The 27,866-nt window shown below is 35.3% G+C and overlaps 2 protein-coding genes across 4 annotated transcripts; both read right to left on the bottom strand.

Annotated features, from left to right (window-relative positions):
• Positions 1–391: 391 nt before the first annotated feature.
• Positions 392–4,911, bottom strand: LOC132056960 (uncharacterized). Of its 3 annotated transcripts, none has more exons than XM_059449364.1 (3): positions 4,593–4,911; positions 1,141–2,809; positions 392–901 (listed from the first exon to the last, which is right to left on the bottom strand). In XM_059449364.1, exons 2-3 carry the CDS (start codon positions 2,771–2,773, stop codon positions 498–500), a joined length of 2,037 nt encoding a protein of 678 aa, XP_059305347.1. In that variant the 5' UTR covers positions 2,774–2,809; positions 4,593–4,911; the 3' UTR covers positions 392–497. The 3 variants fall into 3 exon arrangements, with proteins under 3 accessions (XP_059305347.1, XP_059305349.1, XP_059305350.1); XM_059449366.1 differs by having other exon boundaries at positions 1,141–2,801; XM_059449367.1 differs by having other exon boundaries at positions 1,144–2,809; positions 4,593–4,909.
• A 2,039-nt stretch (positions 4,912–6,950) lies between these two features.
• Positions 6,951–23,436, bottom strand: LOC132056959 (AMP deaminase). The gene is made up of 20 exons (XM_059449363.1): positions 22,940–23,436; positions 16,985–17,142; positions 16,587–16,755; positions 15,451–15,629; positions 15,243–15,294; positions 14,996–15,123; positions 14,739–14,918; positions 14,588–14,655; positions 14,338–14,480; positions 13,826–13,887; positions 12,921–13,034; positions 12,007–12,147; positions 11,372–11,524; positions 9,187–9,240; positions 8,996–9,106; positions 8,738–8,911; positions 8,524–8,604; positions 7,663–7,761; positions 7,146–7,273; positions 6,951–7,060 (listed from the first exon to the last, which is right to left on the bottom strand). Exons 1-19 carry the CDS (start codon positions 23,289–23,291, stop codon positions 7,205–7,207), a joined length of 2,487 nt encoding a protein of 828 aa, XP_059305346.1. The 5' UTR covers positions 23,292–23,436; the 3' UTR covers positions 6,951–7,060; positions 7,146–7,204.
• Between the last annotated feature and the right edge of the window lie 4,430 nt (positions 23,437–27,866).

The raw sequence follows: 27,866 nt of genomic DNA, 5'->3' as shown, positions 1-27,866 counted from the left end.
GGTAATGTAGTAAAAATATAGTTTATTTATGAGTTCTTAAAAGGAGTGTAAAGGGGAATGTGGACAAATAATATGGAACGGAGGGAGTATTTAGCCACTTCTCGTTCTTAAGTATCCAAGTGAAAAAGAACTATTCCTGGAGTAATACTCTAGTACAATTCTTTAACCAGGTAGGGGGAAGACCAAACAGAAACATACAGCTTATACATCTTCAGTACCTGAGTATATTTAGAGCTTTACCATGATATGATTGGTTCTCTCACGTCCAATCCATGAGCCTCTTTGTGTCCCTTTGTAATCATACACATTTTTAGAGTCAGAAAATTCTTTTAAGTTTCTTTCAAGATCATGTCATTGTTAGAAGCCAAAACAATGCATGGAAGAATAGAGCTAGAGCAAAACCCCATGGCATTAAAAACTAAACGTTAATTAGACAAAACTTGTACTTTAGAAAGACACATAACCACTTCACATTTGCTACTCTATCTACATTTATCTCACTCTTCATCCTTTACATGAATAATAATAGGTCCTTCAACACAAACTTTTCCCTTCCCATTTCTGCTTGACAATTCCAAGTCCATCCATGTAAGCTCAGTGCTTTCGGACACGAGATTGGGCTCTTTTCCGACTATCCACTCATCCATTGGGTCAAGAACATCACCTGCAACGTCATTTCTTCCTTCGGGATCAAAAGCTTGTAACTGCAAATTACAGTGGACAAATACCAAGTCCCGCGTCCTCTGTTTCTCTATCTGATTCATCCCTTCTGTAAATAATGTCTCGATCAAGCTCCTTTTCAGCCTATAATGTGAAGCACCATTGCATGTCTGACTAAGGATTCGAACAGCAAGCCTTTGCAGTTCGGGACAGTCACCTCCATATTGAGACCACCAAAGTGCTGCAACCATAACTTACAGGTTAACATACAAATTAAAGGACTTTTTTCATTTTATATGCATATTTATTCATATAAAATATGCAAAACCTATTCACTGATTATGTATATTATATGTATATTTTACTTAATGTTCAAACCTATACATTTGCTGCGTATTATTCTTTGACTGGTCCAGAAACATCATCCCCAAATCAAATTAAATAGCAAGGTAAAAATAGCAGAAAATGTATAAAGCATACCACCTGGGGAAATATTTGATAATTTATCTTTGAAACTTCCATAATGAAACGTGCCCTTTCCCAAGCGGTACTCATCAATTTGCGACGTGATCAAATCCTGTATATGACGATCGTCTGCCATGCGAACAACACAAAAACAAAGACCACAAGAAACTTCCACATCAGTGTGGAAATCATTTGAATAAAAAAGGGTTGGGTTCAAAAAGTAACCCGCAGCATGGAGATGACTATGGAGATATTCATCCCATATTTTATCTATGGCTTCCCAGAATCTAGCATAACGGGATTTCTTGTCTTTGAATTCCTTTTTGATGGTCTCTTTAGCTTGATCTAATGTATCATATATAAAACCAACTTGTGGCTTATTAGTACCATTTAACAATTTTATAACTTCCACCAGAGGAATGGTTGCCTTCACAGCCATTAAAGCCCCGGTCCAAAAGGTTAGATCTTCAACCATTTCCGACATTCTTTTACCCTCACTTGTAGAAGCCAAGATTGAGGTATGCCAATTAGAAGACTGAAACATCATAACTAAGTGTTCTTTCTGTGATACAATGTTCTCCAGAGTCAAAAAGGGCACAATTGACTTTATCTTTGAAGGTTTCACTAGCTCATCCGGACAAGCATCTCTTAGAAGCTTTAGGACAGTAGCATGGCTGTAAATAAATTGGGTGAGAATCTTTGCCTTGTCCAAAACTTCTTGTATCAGGTCTATCTTTGTGAATTTCTGTAACATAAGTTCAATGCAATGAGAAGCATCGACTGTCCAAAACACTGTCTTACGTTTTTCCATTAATTTCTTGCCTGCTTCCATCATGCATGCAGATGTCGAGTATGCAACTATTTGGACCACATTTTCAACTCCCACTTCCTCTACAACTTCCTCAAAGAATAATAGCATAGCATCAACATTTCCATTGAAAGATGAAATATCTGATGTACGGAGATAAATAGTGCCCCTTGGGCAGTATACTAGGATATTAATCAGATTTCGACCGTTTGAATCTACCCATCCATCTAGCAAGACGCTACACCCAGTGCTTGCCCATGAATTTTTCACCTCCGTTACACGTTGTTGCATCTCTTTCACTGCATCCTGGAGGATCCACCCTTTCAATTCCCAACAACTAGGAAATTTTATTGTCTCCCGCGGCCTAAGGGTGGCTTTTACCATCCTTTGGAAGCTAGGTGATTTGATAGCATCAAAGTCAACTCCTGCTTCATAAAAAAATCTCCCAATAGATTTTGAAATCTCTCGTGACGATGAATCTACAACACAACTACCAGCTACTTTTGAATTCACTCTATGATGCTTTTTATTTCCATTTGGTTCACCATCACTTTCTTGAGGGCACCAGTTCCGCTTCAAAGGAAGATTTGGGTGGTGAAGTTGCCCGACTTCCTTTTTAAAATTTCCATTTTTCTTATCAAGCAGCTCAGCTTTCAGTGCTTCTTTTACAGGTGTCGGAGCCTCCAAGCAAGGAGTTACATCTCCACGAACGCCACCTAAGTGGTATTTCAGCCTGTTAAAACCAGAAACAACTTTACCACAATAGTTGCACTTGACTTTTGACTTCGTCTGATCAACCACCACACCATGTTGACGAACATCTATTTTATCTTGAGTCATTTCCCACGGTTATATTGAGTGTCTTCAACTGCAAAACTACGATCCATGAGTTGTTAGTTTAAAATTTTGAGAAACTGAATAGAACAAATATACAATCAAGATTCTAATGAAAAATGCAAGCGCCAATTTCACCTGAAGCATGGCATCTTTAAAAATTACAACAAAAAGAACTACATGGAAACAACAACAACAACCACCCAGTGAAATCCCACGACGTGGGGTCTGGGGAGGGTAGAGTGTACGCAGACCTTACTCCTACCAAGGTAGGACGGCTGTTTCCGAAAGATCCTCGGCTCAATAGAAAGCATAAAAACTAGGTATGTTGTTGTTGTTGTTGTTGCTGTAGTACTACTAAACACACCCTTAATTAGATCAGCAGAACTGAATTATGAGTCAAATGGATTTTTTCACACTTTTAGCTGTAATTCCGTCACACAAGGAGACGACACACAGTCAAATACAAAAACAAACATGAGGTAAGTATGCACAACTTTTAACATACTTGATGTGAGCTATATCGAATATGGGAAAAATATGGATTATATGCACCAAAGTTGTGGTCTAGCGGTCAAATGAAGTGCATGAAAACCATGGAAGACCAGGGTTCAAATCCTAGTAGAGACGTAAAAAAACACTAGGGATACTTCTCATCTTGATATGGCCCTCTTTATTTGACCACCCCTTTCTACCAATACCAATTTCTTCCCGGTTCAACAAAACACAAAGTTTTATTATCATTATTAATTTTTGGATAAGTAACACAACAATACATTTCTTTAACACTTATATATTGAGACATTTCTTGATTTAGATGCTATTAAGAGAGACCACCCAATTCGAGGAGGAAATAATATTATTTTGGACATTATTATTTTCTTTTCTTTTTTCTTGATTTCCACCAAATTCGGCGAGGTGCCATGGTGTATGCTTTTCGGGACGTCCGATTGGGACTAACTCGTACGCGCATTCTTGGAGTCTAAAGGTTTAAGCGAGTAGCCCTTGAAGTTCGGTGAAGCACCTCTAAATCCATATTGCAAGCTGAGGATTGATCGATGATGTCACACATCGTACTAAATCCAAATGAGGCTTGCTTCCGAGTGCTATGCAAGAAAGTTTCACATTGCGGGTAAATCTCTCGCTCCCGAGAAATGTTGAGATGGATGTAACAAAGACGACTCCGAACCCCAGAGACGGACATTAATATTTTCATTCATTTGTCCAAAAATATAGAACGCCAAAAAGGCGAAAAAGGGCCTTGGTGGGTGGGTGGGTATATCCTGTTACTTGAGCACGTTCAGTGTCGAACCAAATACACACCTGTCTTGTTCTTCTGCTTACTGCAACTAAGAACTCATTCTTAATTTATTTATTTATATATATATATATATATATATATATATATATATATATATATATATATATATATATATATATATAAAGGATAGGAACAACAGAAACAGGCAAAAAAAAAAAAAAAAAAGGTTTTCGACATTCAATTATACTAGAAGTTATGGAGAAAAAAATTATCTCCTCATGAAAATATATAAACCGTAAAAGAAATAATAAAACTAAAAAGACCTCTTCTCCTTTTTTCTTTTAAAAAAGAGCCCATTTCTTTCTGAATATTCTACACTCTCATGAAATGGTTGCAGAAAAAAGAAGCACAGGCACAGTACTACATGAACTTAGTCAACAGAATGAAGTAGAAACAGGGCAAAATCAAAAGCAAATGCATGCAAATACTCACACAAAAGCTAAAAAGATAACAACTTGGTAAATGCTAATCGGCAAAATTAAAAAAGATAAAGAAAAGGGGTACCTTTTAACAACATCAAGAATGCAGAAAGAGAGTTATTTTTGGTGAGCTGATTTCTTACTTCATGTGAGAAGGAAAACGAACAAGTATTAACAATGAAGCTGAAGAGAGGACTATATGTGAAGAAGGGTGTAGAGAAATCAAGAAAATGCAGTACTATGGTGGTGCTACTGTCTGTTTACTGCCATGTGTCTCATTTTGAGTAGTACAATTTTGTCTCACTATTTTTTGACTGGAAAATGGAATTGGCATTTTCTGATAGGTGGGTTTTCTCAATAATGGAAGAGGAAACGTTTAAAAACGAAAAGACGACAGATAGAGAGAGAATAAAAAAAAAAAGAGCCTGTGATAGAGTTGTAAATTTTTATTTTTTTTTCCAGTGTGATAGAGTTGTAAATGTTAATTCACATAAGGAAAGAGCTTTTCTTCTTTAGCCAAATACTCATATAACCCTTTTTTAAGTTGAAAGAAATCATTAAGTTTAGGGTGTTAGTTTGAAGGGTATTCTTAAATTAAAAAAATATGTTGGGAGTATTTTTAGACCAATAGTCGGATGAAGGGTATTTATGAGCCATTTTTCATACGTTAGGGATATTTTTGGCTCTTTTTCATATTAAAAGTAAATGTCTACTTTACTTGTCTAGTTTGATAAACCAAGACATTCACCACTTTCTTCCTAATTTACCCTTATTATTAACTACAATCATTTTCCAAAAACTACCAAACAACCTCTATTTTGAACCGGAGCACAAGCCAAGATATCACAGTTGCCAAATTTCTTTGGTGTTACGGTGGTGGCTGATTGGTGGTTAGATAAAAAAAATTAAAAAAAATAGACGTGTAAATGAAGAGAAAAAAAGAGAAATAGTGGGAAAAAAATACAAATGATTATATTTCTAACATTTGTGATGATGTAGCACTGATGTGGCATGCGAGTGTGGAACATTTCCTCACCTATACTTGGGTTTTACCTCATTCGGCGATATTAGTTCCACTTTAAATAAGAATAGAGAGGTAATAAGTCACCCGATTAGTTGGAGCGTGAAACGACTTTTCGAGATAAATTCAGGTGCAATCCATGTCTTTTCCCTTGTTTCAACCAAAACATATTCTTGTTTTTCCACACTAATTCACAAAATCATCTTCAAACCATTATGCAGGGTCGTATACTCTAGTACCTCAAACGACAAAAACATAATCTCAACTAAAAGGTATTATGAGTTAACAATTAAAGAGATTGGATCAAAACTCTCTTAAGCAATCACGTCTTTATTAGTTTCATATTTAAACTATCTCTTATTTACATTACCCTCCTAAATTATAACGTTCAAGTGCTACCCCCCCCCCCCCCTCCACTAAACTACGCCCCTCCACTAAACTATCATGCTTTATTAGTTGTACACTTAAACAACGCCTAGTGTACATTAGCCTGCTGAACTATAATTTTCAAGTGATAAAACCCCCTAAATTGCACTACTAAAAAAACAAGTCAAAGCCGAGCAAGAAAACCAACCTTAGGTAAACCGACCTCAATAGGGAGGTCAGTAAAATCTTGATCGATTTTGGAAACAAGGTCAGTATTTTTTACTCTTAAACTATGCAAAAGGTTCAAATTAACCCTTCATTTAGAAAACCTAATCCTTAATCATCAATACTTTTTACTCTTAAACTATGCGAAAGGTTCAAATTTACTCTTCATTTAGAAAAGTTAATCCTCAATCTCGCAACACATGGCATCACCGACTGCTAAGCTTTCACCATTTAATAACGTGAAAAGTTAATCCTAAATCGTGCGACACCTAACATCACCAAGTGCTAAGCTTTCACCTTTAAAAATAAGGGTAAATGTTCCATTTCGCATAGTTCAGGAGCAAATTTAACCCCAACTAGTAACTGCATTAGCATATTTAACCCCAACTATTAATGGAACGCAAAACTGTTCCATTTTGCATAGTTCAGCAAATTTGACCCTTTTTTCCCTAAATAATCACTCAAATACATATCTAAGGAATTATAAACGTTAACATATCCCGAGTGTATTTGAAATGCATTCGCATATCATAATCCAACTCTGCCTCGTTCCCAAACAATCCCACCCGCTATTCACCCAAAGGGGAAAGAAAAGAAAGTTGGGCGGAAGCACTATTTTTATTCAGCCAACATGTCAATATGATACAACAGAACCATGCAACATCCAGAATTCATCTTACGATGCATCTGAAGTTTGTTAACCTACGGCACTCATACATATACATAATTCCTTATTCAGATAGCGGATTGCTCGTGTATTATCCAGATAGTAGATTGCTTTGCGGCTGTGCTATATGCTCTAGCTCCAGTTGCTTCCTGAATTACCAGTCCCAATAATCGAATAATAAGGTCTAGCATTCACCAAACCTTGTTCACCCCTCAGCTTCCGAATTCCAGATATCTCATGGTGGAAGCTTTCTTGAGTCACTGGATGGCCAACCCTGCAGAAATAAATAAAATAATTGATTAATTTGATACCTTCAAGCTGTGATGATTTGGCGATAAGGACTTCCAATTGTTCCTTACCTCCAGATATTATGAGAATCAATACTCTTGGCCATGATATAATGCATTGGCGATGCAGATCATGGGTCAACAACTGAAGGAAATACAGCCCTGCCCAGATAAACCTGTTGCATCTCCTCCCTCCATATCTAGGAACAATGAAGTCTATAGGTCAAATACAGGATTTGACTCTTTAAAAACCAAAGATTCATCTCAATGGAAGTATCATGTTAAAAACCAAGTATCAAATAAATAGAAACAACCCAGTATGAAAATTTTGTTTCATAATTTTCAACCCAAAAAAAAAAAAAAATTAACAAGAACGGAGATCACTACTCCTCCGTCAATACCACAAGATGCAACATTCAAGTCAAAGAGACGATCTTGAAAATGCTGTTATTTTGGAGCACAAATAATCCCACATACAGAAAAATAATGGAAGTCTGAAAAGGGTCTTTACAAGCAGAATTCCAATGCAATTCTCCACTTTGAGGATCTAAATCGGGAGATCATTATATATTCTAGAATTAGTACTTACCATATCACGGAATTCGAGCCTGATATGAGGCACATTTGTCCTATGAATGTCATTTCCATCTGGTCCTCTCCTGTAATACTCCTTTCCAATCCAGTGGGACTAAATATTGAAGTGGATTATGTCAGGAAAATACACACAACACAAATATCAAAATTCCCAACCAGGGATTAGCAGCCATATATAGGTAAGGTAAGCAATAGAAGGTGAGCCAGAGAGCTGGATGTCATTGCTGATGCCACTGATCTGGAAAGCAACGCCTCGACAGTGAAATGGAACCCCCCACCCCCAAAAAGGAAACAAGCAAAATTATAACATGATCGCAATTAAACAATTACAAGTTATACCACTGAACCTCCATGTTCCATGTACTCATCCTTCGTGACAAACAGAAAATGGACACAGTTTTTTTTTTTATTTCTGTTTACAGAAAATGGACACAGTTACTGTCAAGAATAAAAGGGAACACCTAATGAAATTCTACTACCAATATGGTCTTGATAAAACGTAGACATACGACATATAGATGTAATTGGATTTACACTTCAATCAGATGCATTGCACTTCAGGCATCCATGGGGATCTACAAACTTCAAACTTTGGATTTGAATTGATAAATTTGCACTTGACTGGATCTTAGAATATCCCAATTTTCTATTTGTGTTACACAGAGAAGCAAATCAAGCAACTTCACATAAAGCAACTCAGGATTCAAAAGAGGATCAATGCATCTACTGATCAATGAAAATTGGTGAAAGAGTAGATTGGTGGCAATTGGGAAAAAGCACGAGCTTGATGAATATTTAGAGCTGGAAGCAGATTACCATGCTATTAGCATTTAAATTTTTTAGGAGACACACAAACCTTTAGCGCATGGGAGAAACCAGACTGGTACACTGAATTACGGGCAATCTCACATAAATCACATGCACTCAACTTCCAAACCTGCATGGCGGAAAAATTTACACCCATTGACAAAGTGACATCATCAAATATTTCATCCAAGACACAACTTATTCGAAAAAAAGAAAAACTTATTCAAAAAAAATATTTCATCCAAGAAACAACGAATACTCACTGAAGCAGCTATACTGTATTCTTCAACCAGGGCTTCTTTTGTTAAGTGAATTTGCAAGGGATCATCCGTTGAAAGAGAAACATTCAGACCCCTCAAGAAGAACATGGGTAAAGGATTCCGATGGTAGTCCAAAAATAAAGAGTTATTACTAAGAGGAGACATTGCCAGACCAATCTGACAAAAACAAGTCATGATTGATAATCAGAAAACACACATGGCCAGAAGAAAAAAAATCACTCTAATATCTGTATTTATTACCTGGGCCAAGTAGTACAAGTATTGAAGAACAGGAGACTTTCTCAAATTAATACCATGAGCAATATTATGGGCTGTTAAAAATGTTGCCGCAAGGTGGTCAATATCTCCAGCCTGTAGACAGTAAGACATCTAATCAGCAAACAAAAGTAAGTCATAAATTAAAGAATTTGGAAATATGCCTGAGTGACTACCTCCCCAGAATGTGGCCGGAATTTGATGGTCGTCATGCCTTTTGACTCACGCAGCTGAGATGTAATTTTGCAAGGGTCAGAACCAACATATCAAAAGTGTTTGAGAAGAAATGTCAACAAGATATTTGAATGATAGAGAGATCATTTCTCTACAATATTGTGGTAGACAGACCTAGAGCTGTGATCCTGAACTTGCAACACATTCATAGCAAACTAGGACCAAAACTCATCATTTTAGTCTGAAAATGGATTTTACTGATGAGGTAAATATGCAACCACTCTAACTTTCCTTTACAGCCAATAAAACATAACTGCAATTATAACCATTGAGTTTTTTCCTGTCCCAACCCAATACACCAAAAAATCAAAGAAAGAAGAACCCACAAAGAAATATAATGTTATCTCAAAGTATAACATTTCTTTTTACTTTAATCAAAAAGTTAGTTTTTTGCCATCTTTCTCGAGCAACCAGCAATATTAGTTAGAACCACCTCACGAATATGATGTATTGACTCTGACCACATTTTATGAGAAATTTTAACATGGTTTGGAATACATTAAGTGATGCCAGACACTGAAAGTGGTACTGTTTAGCCAAAATTGTGGTAGACGGAAGAAAAGGCACAAGGCTTGAAATGTTAATCCACTAGTCACTTCTGTGGGTTGTCTGGAGAGAAAGACATAGCAGAGATTTTAAACGGATAGAGATGATCTTTTTATGGTTGACTAGCAGGTCATCCATATATTGAGAATTACCTTCAAATATCACTTTTGTTTCTTTTGGGACTAGAATATCCTTCAACTATCACTATTTTCCTCAGAATATAACTAAACACACAAAACCCTTCTTCTCTCCCAGCTGGCATGCCATGTCACATAAAATTCTAGTTTTTTTTAATAATAAATTTATATAACTCATCAAATTCATTTAACTCAACTCAACCCAAACCCATTTAACCAAACAATTAATATTTCTTCTTTTTAGTTTGATTTTGTTTTTGTTCGATCTATATATTGATATTTGTTTACTAGTTAGTAATATTATTTTAACATTATAAATATCTGAATTCTCGAATATTTTTTTATTTTAACACATAAAAACAGTGGATGCACCAAAAAAAAAGAAGATACAAGAACAGTGGACATATATTTATCTGAGGTATCTCTAATAATATTTTGTGCCAAAATAAAAATAATTTGTTTATTCCTTATAGAAAGAGAAATAGTAATGTTTAATTAGATTAAATAATTGATAAATTATTAAAGAACGAAAACAATGAAGTTACAATTTGCGGGTTACTGCAAGCATCTCCCCCACAAGAAATTTCTTTGGTTCTCTCATATTCTTACCGTTAAATAGATAACTTAACTTTGATGTTTTCTAAAAAAAATTATGATATTCTTAAAAGTTCCTCTGAAAAATAATAAAGCCAAAGAATATCATAAAATTTTATTTTAAAAAAAAAAAACACTATTAAATAGATAACTTAACTTTGATGTTTTCTTTATGTTTTCTAACCGTTTTAAATGGGTATAAGACATGAGTTGCTTGGTTAAATGAGTTTAGATTGGGTTGAATTAAATGGATTTGATGAGTTGAATAAATTTATTAAAAAAATAGAATTTTATGTGACATGGCCTGCCAATTAGGAGAGAAGGAGAATTTTGTGTGTTTAGTATATTCTGAGGAAAATTGTGTTGGGTGATATTCTAGTCCTAAAAGAAACAAAAGTGATATTTGAAGGCAATTCTCAATAAACGGGTGTGACCTTCTAGGGAATTTACTCGAGTAACTATGATTATGAGGTCCCTGTAGGTAGAGAAGATAGGGTGTTCTTTTGTATAAAACCATACTTTTTTGTAGGTTTTCGCAGAAAACATAGTAGACCAAGAGAGGCGAAGATATAAGACTCAGGAAAGCATAAAAGATAAATAATACAGCCACCAGATAGCAGTGCCTTCTAGGATCATTTAAAAAAAAAAAAAAAAGATATTGCTTCATACATTCTGGTCCATTCATTCACATTATTTCTCCCACTTTCCCCAAAGTAACCACAGATGCAAGATCATTACGAAAAGGTTTTAGTCCTATCGTCTGTTTTGATCAGAGAAGGAAGTGATGATGACAGGAATAAAAGGGGAAAGAAGGGGAAAGGAAGAAATAGAAATGAAGTAACTTACGAACCTTATTCAAGGTGTAGAGATTTGCATAACAATAGTACACATAGTATGAGTATGCAGGATTGAATACATTAGTCCACTGAGCAGGTGTAGGCATGTGTTTGGTAGGCCTTCTTTCTGGTTTGCTTTCATCATCCACCAAATCCAATCCAACAACCTTTAAGTTGACAGAACAAGAAGTGAAAGTATGAACAAGAACATATTGTGATTAAAGGATAGAATGAAGTGGATGATTGTTGCAAATAATCCAAAGGCAGCAGATTGTAATTGACGAAACATGATTCCACAGTTATGTACCATTCTCCTTTTCTCCTTCTCAATAATCTTTTAGGTTAGCTACTTTATTTACTAGGTATATGGACTCAACCAAGATCTTTACATTCGCCAAATGTAGATGCATGCCCAGATATCACCAAACAGAGGGAAGGGAAAAGTAAATCGGAAATACAACATAACTGGATTATATCCAACTAGATCCCAACACGTACTAGCATAGAGCATTCTTAGTACTTCCTAAAATTCCCACCACAAGTCTGGCTCAAATTTGACAACCAAATCTTTAGTCCTCAACCGAACTCGGGCAACCCATTTCACATTAGTAAATAAAAGGAAGATAATTCAAATGTTAGAAAATCATACCTGCTTCAAGAAGATATGCAGGTGGGGATGTGAATCTGGATCGACAGTAACCTCAAACAAAGGCAGAAAGATGTTGTCGAGGATATTTTGAAATGACGTCACAATCCCCATTTCTTTGTATATGTTATATAGTCTCGGAAGCTGGAGACAAACAAAGCATAGAATAAGAACTACAACATCAAAAGAAGTACAGAATCTTTCTCATACCCTGCAGCACACAATTGAAAGCCAAATGGTCACCCATTAAAAGAACCAAAACAAAACAAAATAAAAGGATTAAGACAATCTGGCATGAGATACCTAAAGTTCTATTTTGAAGGTAATCTGCCTAATCCAAAGATTCCTAAGATTTGACACTTAGGACTATTTTGTAATGTTAATTTTCAATCTTAGGAATCTTAGTTTAGTCAGAGATTGAAAATTAAGATTATATTAGATGATTTTCATGGTCTTATTGATTTATAAGACTATTTAGAGCTGGTTTTTCTTTGAACATCAAGTAACCTATGACCAAAAAACTACTTCAAAGACACTTTAGTCATAAGAGCGAAGTGCCAACTCTGCAAGATTTAATTCTATTCACATCTAGCATCAACATCTAGAGTTTTCGAGGTCAACCCCCAAATTTCAGCGTCTAGTCAATAGTGCCTACTGTAAGAGTACCCTCATCAATAGCTTAAGGAAATCACCTCAAACACACACCTTGTTGTTACCTGTACATATATCACCTGAAGTCCTAAACTAATTGGAAATTGACAAGGAACACACATTCTTTTTCCTTCCCCAAAGAAAGTAAGTCAAGAAGAGTAACGTAACCTACAAGAATGTGCGCTCTGTTCAAAATCACAACCACTTAAGGCGAAACAACCTAAAATGCTTACAATTGACCAGCAATTGCATATATTTCATCATACCTGAATCAACCAGACAACATTCTCACTGTACAGTTCATTGTTCACTATCCAGCTTGCAAGTTGGTCCCACTCGCTCATCTTTCGGCCATATATTGATATCCTGTATTCTGCCATCTACAACAAAATGGACAAAGATTAAGAGCAGCCAAATGCAAATGACAAACAGAACTAGTGTTATTAAAAGATGTCGCTTAGTTGCTTAAAATGATGCGACGCAAGGAGTTATCGCTTCATGGGCAAAGCCACGCGCTTCACAAAAGTGTTCACTTCAAACAATAAGGCGCAAAGTCGGTTCTTTAATCTCAACTTTGAGGATTCCAGTTAATACAGACCAACATTACTGTATATCAGATACCAAAATATGATAAGTCATATACATCTGATATTTTCTAATATCGTGATTTTTCATCCATTCACTTCAAAGAAGCATGTGCTTCATTTCTCGTTTCTCTTCAAACCCCATGGACCTTGTAGTTATTTTCCTCTTTTCACGTATAAGAACACTGGACAGAACAGGACTCGACCATGTGAAATATTTTTTATTTCTTTTCTTAAATAAATGTGCCTTTCTTGTGGGATTACACAAGGTATGTTGTTGTCGTCGTTTTTAAATAAATGCACCTTCAGATACAACATCATTCTAGTCATGTTTTAAATTTTAATAACAATAGAGAAGAACATCGTATTGCAAGTACTGTGAACTTATGCAATGCAATTTCGACCGAGGCATAACAATAGTCACCCCCAAGGCCACAGAGCTTTCAGATTGCATTTGGCAGTAATAAAGTTAGCAGAGTCACCAGTTTTTTGTGACGATCAGGGGAGTGTATGAAACATGTTAAGACAAAATAGGAAAAGGGAAAAAAAGAAGAGGATAACAGTTATTTTTACAAAAATGAACTTACTTGATATTTGCTTGCAGAAAGATCAGAAAATACTTGCTTAGTCAGCTCGGCAAGAAAACGGCCTGCAACAGAAATCATAAAATATGATTATTAAATAACTTCATAAAATTGAAGTCAGTTCAATTAGTTTATTGGAAAAACACAATTCAAGTTACCCAATATCAAAGAGACGCTTCATTTTCCTCAATTAGTTTATTGGAATAACACAATTCAAGTTACCCAATATCAAAGAGACGCTTCATTTTCCTTAACGTACAATGGGTATGCTATGCATATTTAATGCACATCTTTCAAGAAACACTTGAATTTGCTAAAGTTAAACATGCCCATACCAGAAACTTAGCCATACACACTCAGATACGTACCCGTATCCAAGTACATGTATGATATGATATTTGCTTGATAACTTTGCAAACACATTACAACTTGTAACTGCTTTTATATAAGATAAATACAAAGTGATGATGGAAGGACCAAATAGGAAGACCATTTGAAAGATAAGACAAGAATACCTTGTATAAGATTATCCTGCTTCAGGAAAATCTCCCGCAGTCTACTTTGACCGCAGGGATTGTACTTCAGATTAAATTTGTCAAAACGATGAAAGGTGCTCTTGTCAGCATGAACATCTAATAGGTCAACATTGAGATCATACCTTTTCAACGAGAGTAAAACGATGAGATCAGATACAATGTTAATGTTAATAGCTAGGTAAAATCACATGCTCTTTCAAACACCAAATATTAGAAACTATTTTCTTACCCAGTCAAATCTAAGCTCTCAAATACTTCCTTTAAGGTCATATATGTTCCGTCACGAAATATCACAACCTGAAGAAGATTAGGGCTTTAGATGTCAAGAGAATCGGAGAACCGGAGCACACATCAGCAAGGAAATGCAAACAAAAAGTTACCTCATCTGGTTCCTTCCTCAACTTTGACTTGATAAATCTCAACAAATGTTTCTGATTCATACATGCTGAGTGATGAACATGTGTATCAACCTTCCTCACATTGTAGAAGTCACGATGAGGTGCACTTTTCTGAGCAAGGAACTCTCGATCCGCATTAAGCATCAAATGTAGATTAAATTTCTGGACAAAACTTAGCGTCAAAAACCAAATTAACATGTCATATAATCAGAAAGAAATAAGAACAGGGAGGTCTATACTTGTTCCAGCAGCAGTAGGCGATGGTGACATAAAGTTCGGATGTTGCCAGCTGCTATTACTTTAAGGATGTGATGGAAGTCGGTGAAAAAGGTCGTAGCACCAGCAACAGGAAAAAGTTTCTCCTTAGCTGGTCCAAGTGCAAGGGGTGAGAGGGGTCAAACATTAAGAGTAAATAGACTAGGAATCAGATGGGCCTTGTGAACTCAAAAAGGTAAAATGATGAAGTATAAGAGCTTCCTAGCTTACAATCTTTATTTGCATATACATGAACAACTCCATCATCCATCTCAAAGAAATGCTGTAGAAGTAATCAAGAAGTCAATTAGCAGAAATCATGAGTAATAGAACACTATATCGATTCCGGAAAATCAAATAGCAGTAGTAACATGTAGCATAACCAAAAATCTAGCATTAATGATAGTGATGGTTGTGTTTCTTGCACGTACATACTTACATCAGATTTTCCTTCAGGAGTGAATTCAAATGGATTTGGATTTGGCTTTGGGGTGCTTGGATCAGAAATTACTTCTTTCACCCAAGGAGCAACAGCCTCCTTGAATACGTAACTCTGCCTCATTTCAAGACAAACTTGCAAGTTTCGGTAGTCCTCCGCTTCATCGGCAGATGGAGTCTCTAGAAATTGCATTAAAAACTGTTAAAGGATGCTGGAACCTTAAGAAACAGCTATAATACAGAAAGTATATGTCCTCTTCATAGGAAGTTCCTTTTTCTTTTGTGTGTGTGTGGTTCTACATACTTGATAACCAGATTCAAAATTTGGAAAATGATACAATGTATTTTCATCAAGACCATAGCAATATAGTACTCCTCATACCAACATACACTCCAAATCAGCTAAACCCCAACATAAACACTCCAAATCGGCTAAACCAGTAGATTAAGCTTCAGGTAGCACATTGTACACTAATTCAATGCTCATACCCAGTTGGCAACAAATTTATCCAATAAAAAGAACGAAAAAAGAATGACAATGTAGATGAACATTGTGATTTCCCAGTTTCTTCAGATTATTCAAGCACATACACTTTGAACTCGAAGAAAGGAAAATAAACAGCCAATATAAATCAACTATTATATACAGAGGAGACAAGATATTATACAAAGAATCTCCATCTTGCCCTTTGATATTTTGTACTATGATGATGCTTGACAAGGAAGCTTGCTATCTTTTTATAGGGAGGTGGGTCTCATGGGCAACAAGAGTTAGTTCCCTCTCTTTCTGTTTTTCCCACATTCACTTATGATCACTGGTTCACCTGGTACATGCGGATTTGGGCCACAAGTTTCTACAGATCTCATTTCTTTACCTCTCTGATTTATTTATACTCTTATTTCAGGTAACAAAGAGGAAGACAAATAAAACTTCCTTTGAACAATACTTCAAGTAACTATGACATACTTTAGGGTACAGGTGAACAAGCTGAAAATGATGCACATTTAGGTATTAACTCAGTGTTATTTTGCTTTCTCTGAATACGAACTACCCTAAGTGTCCGAGATTCAAAAAGCATAGTGTCTTAGGAACATTCAATACCATGACAAGGACTGGAATACGAAAGGGACAATTACCACCAGGAGTTATCTTCAGTCGTACAAATGTTTCTTGCTCTGGCTCTTTCCGTAGAATATCTGCAGCTATTGGATCAGGTTGAACACCGTGCAAGTCACCAGATATACTGTGTGAACGTATCATACTTGTTGCAGCCACAGGTATTTGTTCCCCAGTGGAATCTGGGCCCTGTTTAACAATTTAGCAAATAGTTAGAAGTTACCAAAATAATGATATGATCATGAAGAACATGCATGAAACTGTGCTTGCAGTCATTATGAACACTTAAAATGTATTTTTCTATGATAAGTGCTATACTTGATTCAAAATGCCCAATGTATGTAACAACCCCCCCCCCCCCCAAGCCCAGTGGAGTGAAAGAAAAAATGGAGGAATATGAGGCCGAATATTCTAGTACCGCTTCCCCGTTAGTGTGTAGATACGACGTGTCAAGTTTGATAGAGTCAGCAATATCGTCTTCCTCATCTGATCCTTCTATACTTTCAAATGCACTTGCACTTGCAACTGGAGACTTGGGAGAAGTAGGTCTCAGAGAATGTGCAGATCTCGATTTCCCTTCAAAAATAAGAAAGTGAACACAAAACTTAGTGGAAAGCTTTATCTTCACGTACAGAGATCAGTTCTAATCAAAGAAGAGAAACAAATAACCGACAAATCTTGTAAGTTTCTGAATCAAAACGTATGAATAGAAACACAAAAAATGCACTTTTATGGAACGAGATCTTTCGTGCCTCTTCCGCCTGTCATAGGATAACTATAAAGAATAACAGAGCATCTAAGGAGAAATGTGAAACCAAAAGCTGCCAAGGCAAACACTTTTGCAACAGCACTCTATGAAGTTCAATGATGCACACAATTTGATGATAACCAGGGCACAGCACAGTGAGGGCAATTTTCTCCCTTCCTCAGATTCCATCTGACAACTGTTTCTAGTACTGTCAAACTTCAGGTCATGACTGTATGGGAGTTAGGGCAGTCTTATAAGGCAGAATAAATTACTTAAAAAATGCTTGATCGAATCCAAATCAGGGATTATGAATGGCCTCATTTGTTTTATCATAACTTCCTATTCATGTAAGCACATGGCAAGACATGATTAGCACTACTGTAGTCACGGTGTTCAAGTACTGGGACATGGAAAAAGTACGGACTACACGATGTACCTGAGCATTTTCCATATCTCTGCAATTATAGGCATGTAAACTACTACTGCACTTGCACAAAAAGTTCGGCAACTAACTTTTCACTTGACCATAAGATGTTTGTGCTACTGATCTTCTGTAGTCAGAAAGGATAATTGCCTTGTCAGTTGTCATTGCACACTCAATAGATATTGTCACTAGCAACTCGTACGGCTTTTCAATCTCTTATTTACCAATGGTTCATGAAAACTCAGCTAGGAAACTTTTTTGGGAGAAAAAGTAGACAGGTGTTTGAAAATCAAGTACTATTCGATAAGCATAGCGCTTTCTGGTTATAAAGGGATCATAAAAGGATTATTCAGCTAAATCAAAAGGCAAGTACATTGTTTTAATTTTTTGTCCTTTTTTTTGGATTTTGGATAAGGGCCCGTGCATTGATTTTACATTACTTTTATAACTGTGGTGTCTCGGTCAGTTTTTGAGCACCTGGACTAACCCATTTAATACATGTTATCTCTCATAAGAACATGTATGGGGTAACTGAGTCCACCAACGCATAGATTGATGGGAAGAAATCACGTAACTCTTTTTGGCTTTGCTAGAGTTTGAACATTGATTTCTCATGGTCCATTTCACCTTTGCTAAAAGCTAAACCACACCCTTGGATGTCAATGCATCGTCTTCACATGCCACTTTTTCGATATGTTAGATGTCATTAACCGATCTTAACAACAGGATCATTCCATACCAGTCCCTCTCGAACACCTAGGGTACTTGAGACTTTGCACAATACCCAGGGAACAATTACATGTATGCCTCCTATTTTGTCACTTGAACCTTCGGAGGGAACTTCAAAAAAAAAAAAAAATCCAAATCTTTCTATTTAGAAAACTAGAACAAAAGAAATGGGTGTAGGCGGGAGCTGATAGTTTGAGATGGTCAAGAGTCAACAGAGGGCTTTACATAATGAAGTCAAGATACATAACTCAGGTCCAATAACAACAGGAAGGTTAGCCGTGACAAATGCTATAAAAACCAAGGAGAGTTGAATGCTTTAGGTGAATTACTTTATGCGAAGCCTGCTTACACAAGATAGTTTGTAGACAGGCGGATTCATAATCTAGAGTTGATGCTTTGAGTGAAAAAAAAATGTTGTAAAAGAACCATTTATCTATGCATTGTCTTGTAGCAACAACCTATGCTTGAAACACTTGAAAATCAAGCAGGTGATAGTGTGATACCTAAGCCCTAATTGTTTGCATTTGATAGAGGTTTGAATCTGAATCATTTAGATGTGGATATTAAGTGCATTCGTTTATTTCTTTCACAACCACTTATTAGCTCTTAATACTTGCGAATTATTCAAATCTTGTACAAAGTCTTAATAAAATTAAGACGTTTGATTAAAAATTACTATAAAAGTAACATTTGTCGCTACTCTATTAATTACCACCACTAAACAATTACCACCGTTATTAAAACGTTCAATTAATAATTACTATAAAAGTAACATATCTCACTACTCTATTAATTATCACCACTAAACAATCACCACCTCCACCATTAGCCACTTTTACAACTTGCTACCATCAACCGCTACTAACCATCTCCACCATAAACCACTGCTATCACCCGCTACAACCATCAACAGGCTCCAGTGCCAAAAACCATCACCACCAACCACCTTCACCACTATTCTCTACCACAAACCGCTCCTACTGCCAGCCTCTAACCACAAGTACCACCACTAGTCACTACTGCCTACTTCTACCACACCTCACCACTAGCCACCATGTTAACCAGCACTATACGTCCATCAACTCTGGCCACCATTACTGTTCAACCACCTCAATACGATCCCCTGCACCACCCCATTACTACTATATCATCGACTACTATCACCGTCCCCAACCGCCACTAGTATCTATAATATGAATCATCAAAGATACAAACCGTCCTAATCATACAATGGCCAGATCTTGATATAATATCTTAATATTTAAATGTATATTCGAATTTAAACATATTAATTACAATAAAATAACTGAAGTCCTAATGCCTTCAGTTTGCAACGGGAAGGGAAGCAGCATTCATATAGCAGGAAAATTTAAAATATTATTGCTTTGTGCGTTAAATTGGTCTTCTGTACAGAAAAGAACAATTGCTACTTTGAAGGATGTAATACTTCCGCTATATGGCATAGTTTGACCGATATAGAGTTTTAAAAAAAATAAAAAAAATAAAAGGAAGACTTCTAAAACTTGTGATCTTAAAATGTCATAATATTTGTGTGGTTATAACACTTTTGAAACTTGTGGTCTTAAACATGTCATAACATTTGTGTGGTTATTAAAGCTTAGTCATTAAGGGTATGGGAAATTCAAGTTAAATTATTTCAAATTTAGAAAATGTCATTCTCTTTTTAGGAGATTACTTAGAAAACTGTGTCATTCTCTTGGGAACAGAGGAAGCATGAGATCTTTGCATAGTCTAAAATATGTTTGTATTGATTCTTCACTTTTTGGTATAAGGCCAAATACATAGACAACCACCTAAAGTGGGCACCACGCTCCATTTAGACATCTCAACTGAACCTTTTACCTACTGAACATTTAATGTAGATCTCAAATGTACCTATTAAACACCTCAAAATGGCTCTCTAAATCGTGAAGCTTACACACAACTGATGTGATGAAACGCCCAGTTAACAGACGACACGTGTCTATTCCTTTTAATCTTGTCTCATTCTTTTTTTCCCATTTTTCTCTTTTCTTCTCCACTGAAACTCTCTTGATTTCACCATTGACAAACCTTCAAATTTCCAGAAACTTAACACAAACTAGCACTTAGTAGAGAACTAAATGGGTTTTGATTATCATTCCCCGCCATTATATTCACTGGGCCATGGTTCCTAAAGCTCAGCATCATTTCATTAGAAACTCTTTGGTGGTAAATAAAGAATGGAGTTGTACAATGGTGTAAATGTCATGGATCTTTTATTCAGAGAGTGTATTTGTTAGTGGAGAAGAAAAATGAAGGGAAATAGCTACATAATAGATTTTAGAAAGGAAGAATGCAACCACTAACGGGGAGATTGGAAAACAGAGAAGTAAAGCAGATTTTTTTTCCTGATGGTGTAAGGGAAAGAAATTTAAATGAAATGAAAATGATAAGAATGAAGGGACAAAGAAAAGCTCCATTGATGGTTGCAGATGAAAGAAAAGAGAAAAAGGGGAAGGAAGAAAATTAGATGTAAACAGTTGCTTATTTTCCTTTTTTCTTTTCTTTTAAATGACACGTATATTTTTTGGCCAATTCTACATTGTAAAAGTTGTAAGAGTCAAAATTTAAATTATTCACGCACAGAAAAGAAGTGAAATACACGCATTATTACATGTCAGCATAATGTGTTCAATAGGTACATTTCGAATATACATTAAGTGTTCCATAGGCAACGGGTTCAGTTGAGGTGTTTAAATGGAATTTGGTGCCAACTTTAGGTGGCTGTCCATGTATTTGGCCTTGGTATAAAGTATAAACTAAATGTTGTACATGACATGGATAATTTCCTTGATTTTGTTTGTTCCTCCACAACTTTTTTAATGATACGGTAACCTAGATCTGCTCCACCCAAATCCTCACATGAATTAATTGTGTGCTCCATTTTGCCCCCTTGATGACTCAAACCCACAACTACATGGTTAGAGGTGGAGGGAGCTCTCTACTTGAGCTACACTCTCTTATCAATGGGGAAGGGATTTTTGTACAACTCTATACGTAATCAGCACACTCTTGGTGCTAAATGTGACTAAGAGGAAATTTACCATCAGTCAACCAATTACGCTTTACCTTCATGCCAAATCAGTACACGCCAGCTACATCTCTACATCCTTACGTCCTATTATATATTATTAAAACAAAATTAAGAAAAAAAAGATTCTTCGCTTTATCCCTGACATAATTAATGCACCATCATTCTATGCAAATGAAAATAAAGGGTCCAGATTTAATTGAAAATGAAGTATATCAGCAATTCGATAGGAAACAAAAAGAGGCATTATGCTTTTTGAGGAACCAAGTATCAAGATATCCAGTACCAAACATCAGGACCCAATAAAAGACACCAACTTGTTAATTCTACCTATTATTTAAAACTCATTAACTTTATAATAGGCTAGTTGGCACTAATTATAACTGCAATAACAAGTCTATCTCAAGCATATACGTCTTTAAATCATGCCTGAGCCTTTTATCAGTATCATTTTTACAGGTAACTAATTCTTCCTCATTTGACTAAATTTTCCTCCATCTGTATCATAATCCAAAATGATTAATTTCCAAAAAAAAACACAAGTTACTATACTGGCCTTGAATTACCATAGGAAACATATACTCCCTATGTTTCAACTTGTTGTCTTACTTTCCAGAAGAATGTCTATTTCCTTTTTTGGCAACTCTTTAATTCCAACTCTCGACATGACATATTTAAGACCACAAGATTAAACGGCATTTTGGTACATTCTACATATCTTTAGTTTAAGACCACAGGATTCAAAAGTCTCCTACTTTCTTAAACTCCTTACCAGACAAACAAATTGAAACGGAGGGAGTATCTTGTACATCAAATAAGTACCCCCTCCGTCCCAATTTAAGCGTCTTTCTTTCCTTTTTGGCCTATCCCAAAAAGAGTGTTTCTTTCTATATTTTTTTAAAAGTAGTGCTTCTTCTATATTTAATAAGTTAGACAATTCAAATATCCTACATGGCAATTGCAAAACTCCAAAAATCAAAAAACATTATAGCACATTATACACATCTTTACTTTAGAACCACAAGATTCAAAAATCTCTTTTTATTCCTTAAACTTGACACTTTTTCTACTTCGATTATCGCATTATTTATCTGTGGCTACTGTTTCCTTTGTTCCAGGATGCTATATAATGCTTTTCTATAGTATTGGTCGTGGCTTCATTACTTTGTATTTTCTTTTCTAAAATTGTTTTGAATTAATATTCTTGAGCCGATAGTCTATCGGAAACAGCCTCCCTACCTTGTGTGGTAAGGTCTTCGTTCACTCTACCCTCTCCAGACCCCGCTTTGCACGATTATACTGCGTTTGTTGTTGTTGTTACTACACTGGCCAAGAAACAACATACCAAAAACACATATCCAGCATACATTAAACAAGTAAATAATCTTTAACCACACACCTTCAGCAAGGGAGCGAAGCCTAGGCAAACCAACCGGAATAGAATCCACATGTATTCCACCATTCCTCTTATCATCAACAATCTCACCGGAATTCGCTGACGTCACATCAGGTAACGAACCGGAAGAACGCCGCCGGTAATAACCGTTCCTCCTTCCTCCTTTGCTCCGGCTACGGTAGTAACCACCACCGCCGACGTCATCTGCCACGTCATCAGGGTTGTCCTTATCTATGGTTTTAGCAAACTCTAATAACTGATTTAGGGTTTTACGGTGCATATAATAAGCTGATACTGCTACTACTGATGCTCCTACTAGTGCCGCCATCGCTAGATGGACCGTATATGCATCCATTTTTTAATTTGTTTTGGTGATTTTTGTGAGCAAAACAACTGGTATGTAAAACTACTGAGAAACCCTATTACTGAACAGTAGAGAGTAGAGACTCAATAAATTTTCAAGAGAGAAAAATGTGATTTTTGGAAGATTAGAGTGAAGCTTACGGGGATTATTTATAGGGAGAAACTGAGTCAAGTGGAATGAGATTGGGGGGCGGCGTGGGGTTGGGGGTTTGGCGCGGGAGTGGGGACAGCACATTATGAGAGAATTCCTTATGCCATTTTTTGTTTTTTGTTTTTTTTTTTTTTTTTTTTTTGGCTTTCCCTTTGGTGTTTGGTGTATTGATTGGAGTTTCGATTATATCCGAATTGGTGCAGCGTATTATTTAATTGAGGAAAGCGTTTTTTATTAAGGATTTTTTTCATATTCAGGATTCAAATCCGACCTTAAGCCATAGCTTAATTGTTTTCTACTCCCTTTGTCCTAATTTAAGCATCTTAGCAGGGGCGGAACTAGGTGGTCGCTCCCTTTGACGAAAAATTATTCTGTATATACAAAGTTAAAATTATATTTTTTATATATACAGTAGATGTTGAACCCTTTAACTTCTTCGTTTATTTACTCGTTTATATTTTTGAACCCATTTAGTGAAAATCCTGATTCTGTCATTGCGTCTTAGTTTTGACTGGACACAAAGTTTAAAGAATAAAAAATAGACTTTTGAATTTTATGGTCTCAAATTACACGTGTATAATATACTAAAATATTATTTGAATCTTGTAGATTTAAACTTGTCATATTAGAATGATAGAATTGTCAACTTACTAAATGTAGAAAAAGACACTTTTATTAGAACATACTAAAAAAGAAAGTGAGACACTTAAATTAGAACATAGGGAATATTAAACTACTGAAATGGGAAGGGAAAGTGTAGAAAATAAAGTCGAGGAGTTAAAAAGTTGAGATTTTTATGAAATGCTGATCATCATAGCAGCATTGGGACAACATTAGGAGAGAGTTCTCTGAACATATATTTCTAGGAAAACAAATTTGTGAAAAATTGAAAATGTGTTTATGATATTAAGAGCTTTTGTATACTATTTTTTAGGTAGTATTGTGGTATTTCTAATATACTATATTATGAGTAATGAGATGTGTATATGTTGTCATTAAGATATGAGATGTATATCATGTTGCGACAAAAGGCACTATAACTTTGAAATTCTATTGTGTAAATATGTGATCTATGTATATAAAATTTTACTTATTAGTATTGAACGTGCATTTGGTGAAACAAATCCGAACTGTAAAATAATTATTGCAGTGTCGTCTGAGATATTGTGATGAGTGTGTCAAATTGTATGTTTCATAAAAAGTAAATATATAAAAGATTATATTAAAAAGAGGAAAATGGATTAAATTTCAATTAAAACATTTTTTATCTCGGAGTTAAATGTATTAAATATCTTCCTAATCAAAAAAATATAGTATTAAATACCTTCGTTTAAAAGATGAACACTATTTCTAAATTGACCAAAAAAAGTGTTATGGGACGTCATCATTTCGGAATGGATGAGTGACGTTAGTAAACCCCATTTGATATATGGTTCCAAATCTATTATTTTTGGAGAAACATCAACTCATTCAGTATATAAACTTTTGAAGGGTTTTGGTAATGATTTTATGGTTAGACCATAATGGATCCACCATTGATAAAATCAATTTGGTATGCCCTGTTTATAAACATTGGCACAAATTTTTATAAACCATGAGTGTTTCCTATTAGGATTCTCATATAAAAGTGTTTTATTAAAGCCACAATATAATCCCAATAATTAAATTTAATCGACTTTTTATTCCAGGTGATATAATCACTTGTTCTTTAATGGGCTTATTCCCCATTCATTTGGAGAAAATACCTTTTTTATGATGATTTTTGAAAAATTATACATCTTTTTGCTATTAGCAGGATAAAAATGCTGGAATTCAGCTGACCCTGTATATGATAGAATCATTTCATAATTCATCCGATATTTATAAGTCGGAATAGCGTATGAAGCTGTATCAAAATACCTCTGCATTATTTGCCAAGGTTCATCCTTCCACTGGAGATCATCATTCTCAAGGAGAATTATTAACTCTCTTTGAGTGTTTTCTTCATATGAATCAATGTCCTCATTATCATCAATGGTGAGGGCACTGGAGTATGATGGAGGCATATTATCCCCTTTTTTCTGTGCTTCTATAAAAGCAAGATATTCAGCATATGTAATTTGCTTCTGGGTATTACCAGAAGTTTCTGCAATATTATTGGCTATTAGCCTTTTGTTACCTATTTGGGCAAGAACGTGCCTCTGCCGTCCCTTTTTGTCCTCTTCCCCTTCCTCATCGAGGGGAGGTGTCAATGTGGGTCTCATCACATATGAGAAAATGACAGTTATGAACTTAAATATTCTCTAGTGAGAAAATCGGGAGACTATTATCAATTCCCTTTTATAATGGATTTCAAAATCAAATGGTGCTAAAAGAGCTTATCCGGGCAAACATTTGTTTAGAAACATCATGTTTGCGATCTTTATTAAACATAAATTTTCTTTTGTAAATCGATTCTTATCAAAAACTTTTGATTATATAAATCATCTTGGAATTTAAGAACACATTTAACTATAGCAAGAATTTCTTTTGCCATAGTAGCATAGTTCTTTTGACTATTATTCCATTTGCCAGAATAGAACAGGACTAAATATTCTTGTTTATCATTTGGAGAAAGCTGTTTAAGTATTCCTCCATAGCCAACATCAGAGGCATCAGTTTCAATAATTTTTTGCCAGTTAGGATTGGCTAAAGTAAGACAAGGAAGATTATTAACTTTTCTCTTGATTTTTTGAACTGCTTGCGTATGAGTATCAGTTCAAGGTTTTGGAATCTTTTTTAATCTATCATATAAAATAAAAGTGTCTTTCGCCAAATCTTTATAAAATGGCGAAATATAATTTAAACTTCCAAGAAATCTTTGGAGTTGAGTTTTATCAGTAATAATATCAGGAAATTTAGAAGCAAATTCTATACTTCTATTAATAGGAACAATTTTTCCCTTTTCAATATTATGACCAAGAAATCTAACTTTTGTTTGAAAAAGTGACATTTTTGGCTTAGATATAACTAAACCATTTTGAATAATAATTTTCTTGAATATATCAAGATGTTTGAAATGCATTTCAATAGTATTTGAAAATACTAAAATATCATCGATATAAACAATGATAAAATTGCTATAAGCCATGAAAATATCATTCATAATTTTTTGAAATTCTGAAGGGGAATTCTTCATCAAAAGGCATGACATTCCATTCAAATTGTCCAATTGAGACATTAAAAGCGCTTTTATATTTATCTTTCCTATTTATTTGGATTTGCCAATAACCTGATTTTAAATCAAATTTAGAAAATATAATCGCATTATGAAGGCGATCTAATAAATCCTTTTTATTAGGAATGGGATATCGAGTCCATTTTAAAACCTTATTAAGGGGTTTATAATTTATTACCAATCTTGGGACTCCTCGTCCCTGTTCAGCATGTTTATTAACATAAAAAGCTGTGCATGACCATGGAGATTTCGAAGATCTTATAAGACCCTTTTGTAAAAGAGAAGAAATCTCATTTTTGCATAATTCCAAATATTCGGAATTCATTTGACATGGTCTTGCTTTAGTAGGAATATTATTTTCAGAAAAAGATTCTTCATATGGAAGAGTGACAATATGTCTTTTCCTATCCCAAAAAGCATTAGGATGGTCACTACAAATTTGTAGAGAAAATTAATTTTTTATAAGCTCAATCTTATCCTGTAATTTAGGATTTTGCAAAATATCTTCAATTTGAAGAGTATAGATTTCTTGTTTAAGAAAATTGATTTGCTGATTTTTATTCATCAGCCGATCTTTGATTTCATTTAAAATCCTTGAAAAAGGTTCAGTTATAAACTCAAATTCGATAGGCTTATTATCATAGGTTCCTATAAAACCTTTGTCATCCATCCATTGAATAGAAAATAATTTATGGATGAATGGTGTTCCCAAAATAACAACAACAACAACAACAACCCAGTAAAATCCCACATCGACGGGGTGAGAAGGTAGAGTGTACGCACCTTACTCCTACCAAGGTAGGACGGCAAAGACCCGCCAAGAAAAGCATAAAAGCATAAACAAGTCGATAATGCTAAGAAATTCAAAGCGACATGTAAAAGCAATAATATAAAATAAAATAATGCAATCGACAAAAATTACCAGGGTAATGAAAGCACGGAAATAGTAGATAATAGCATAAATTGGAGCATAAGAAATTATATATGCGATATCACGATTACTAATAAGAACGGGTAACGGGACTATACTAGCTTTCTACCCTAATTTGGGTCCTCCAAACCCTCCTATCTAAGGTCATGTCCTCGGTGGCAATGTGCCATGTCGTGTCTAATTACCTCCCCCAATACTTCTTCTACCACCCCTACCTCGTCCGAAACCATCCATGGCCAACCTCTCACACCTCCGCACTGGGGCATCTGTGTCTCTCCTCTTCACATGC

The sequence above is a fragment of the Lycium ferocissimum genome, chromosome 5, assembly GCF_029784015.1.
Source record: "Lycium ferocissimum isolate CSIRO_LF1 chromosome 5, AGI_CSIRO_Lferr_CH_V1, whole genome shotgun sequence".
In the NCBI taxonomy this organism is placed as follows: domain Eukaryota; kingdom Viridiplantae; phylum Streptophyta; class Magnoliopsida; order Solanales; family Solanaceae; genus Lycium; species Lycium ferocissimum.
Note: the sequence above shows the minus strand (reverse complement) of the source record. Positions and strands in the feature narration are given on the sequence as shown.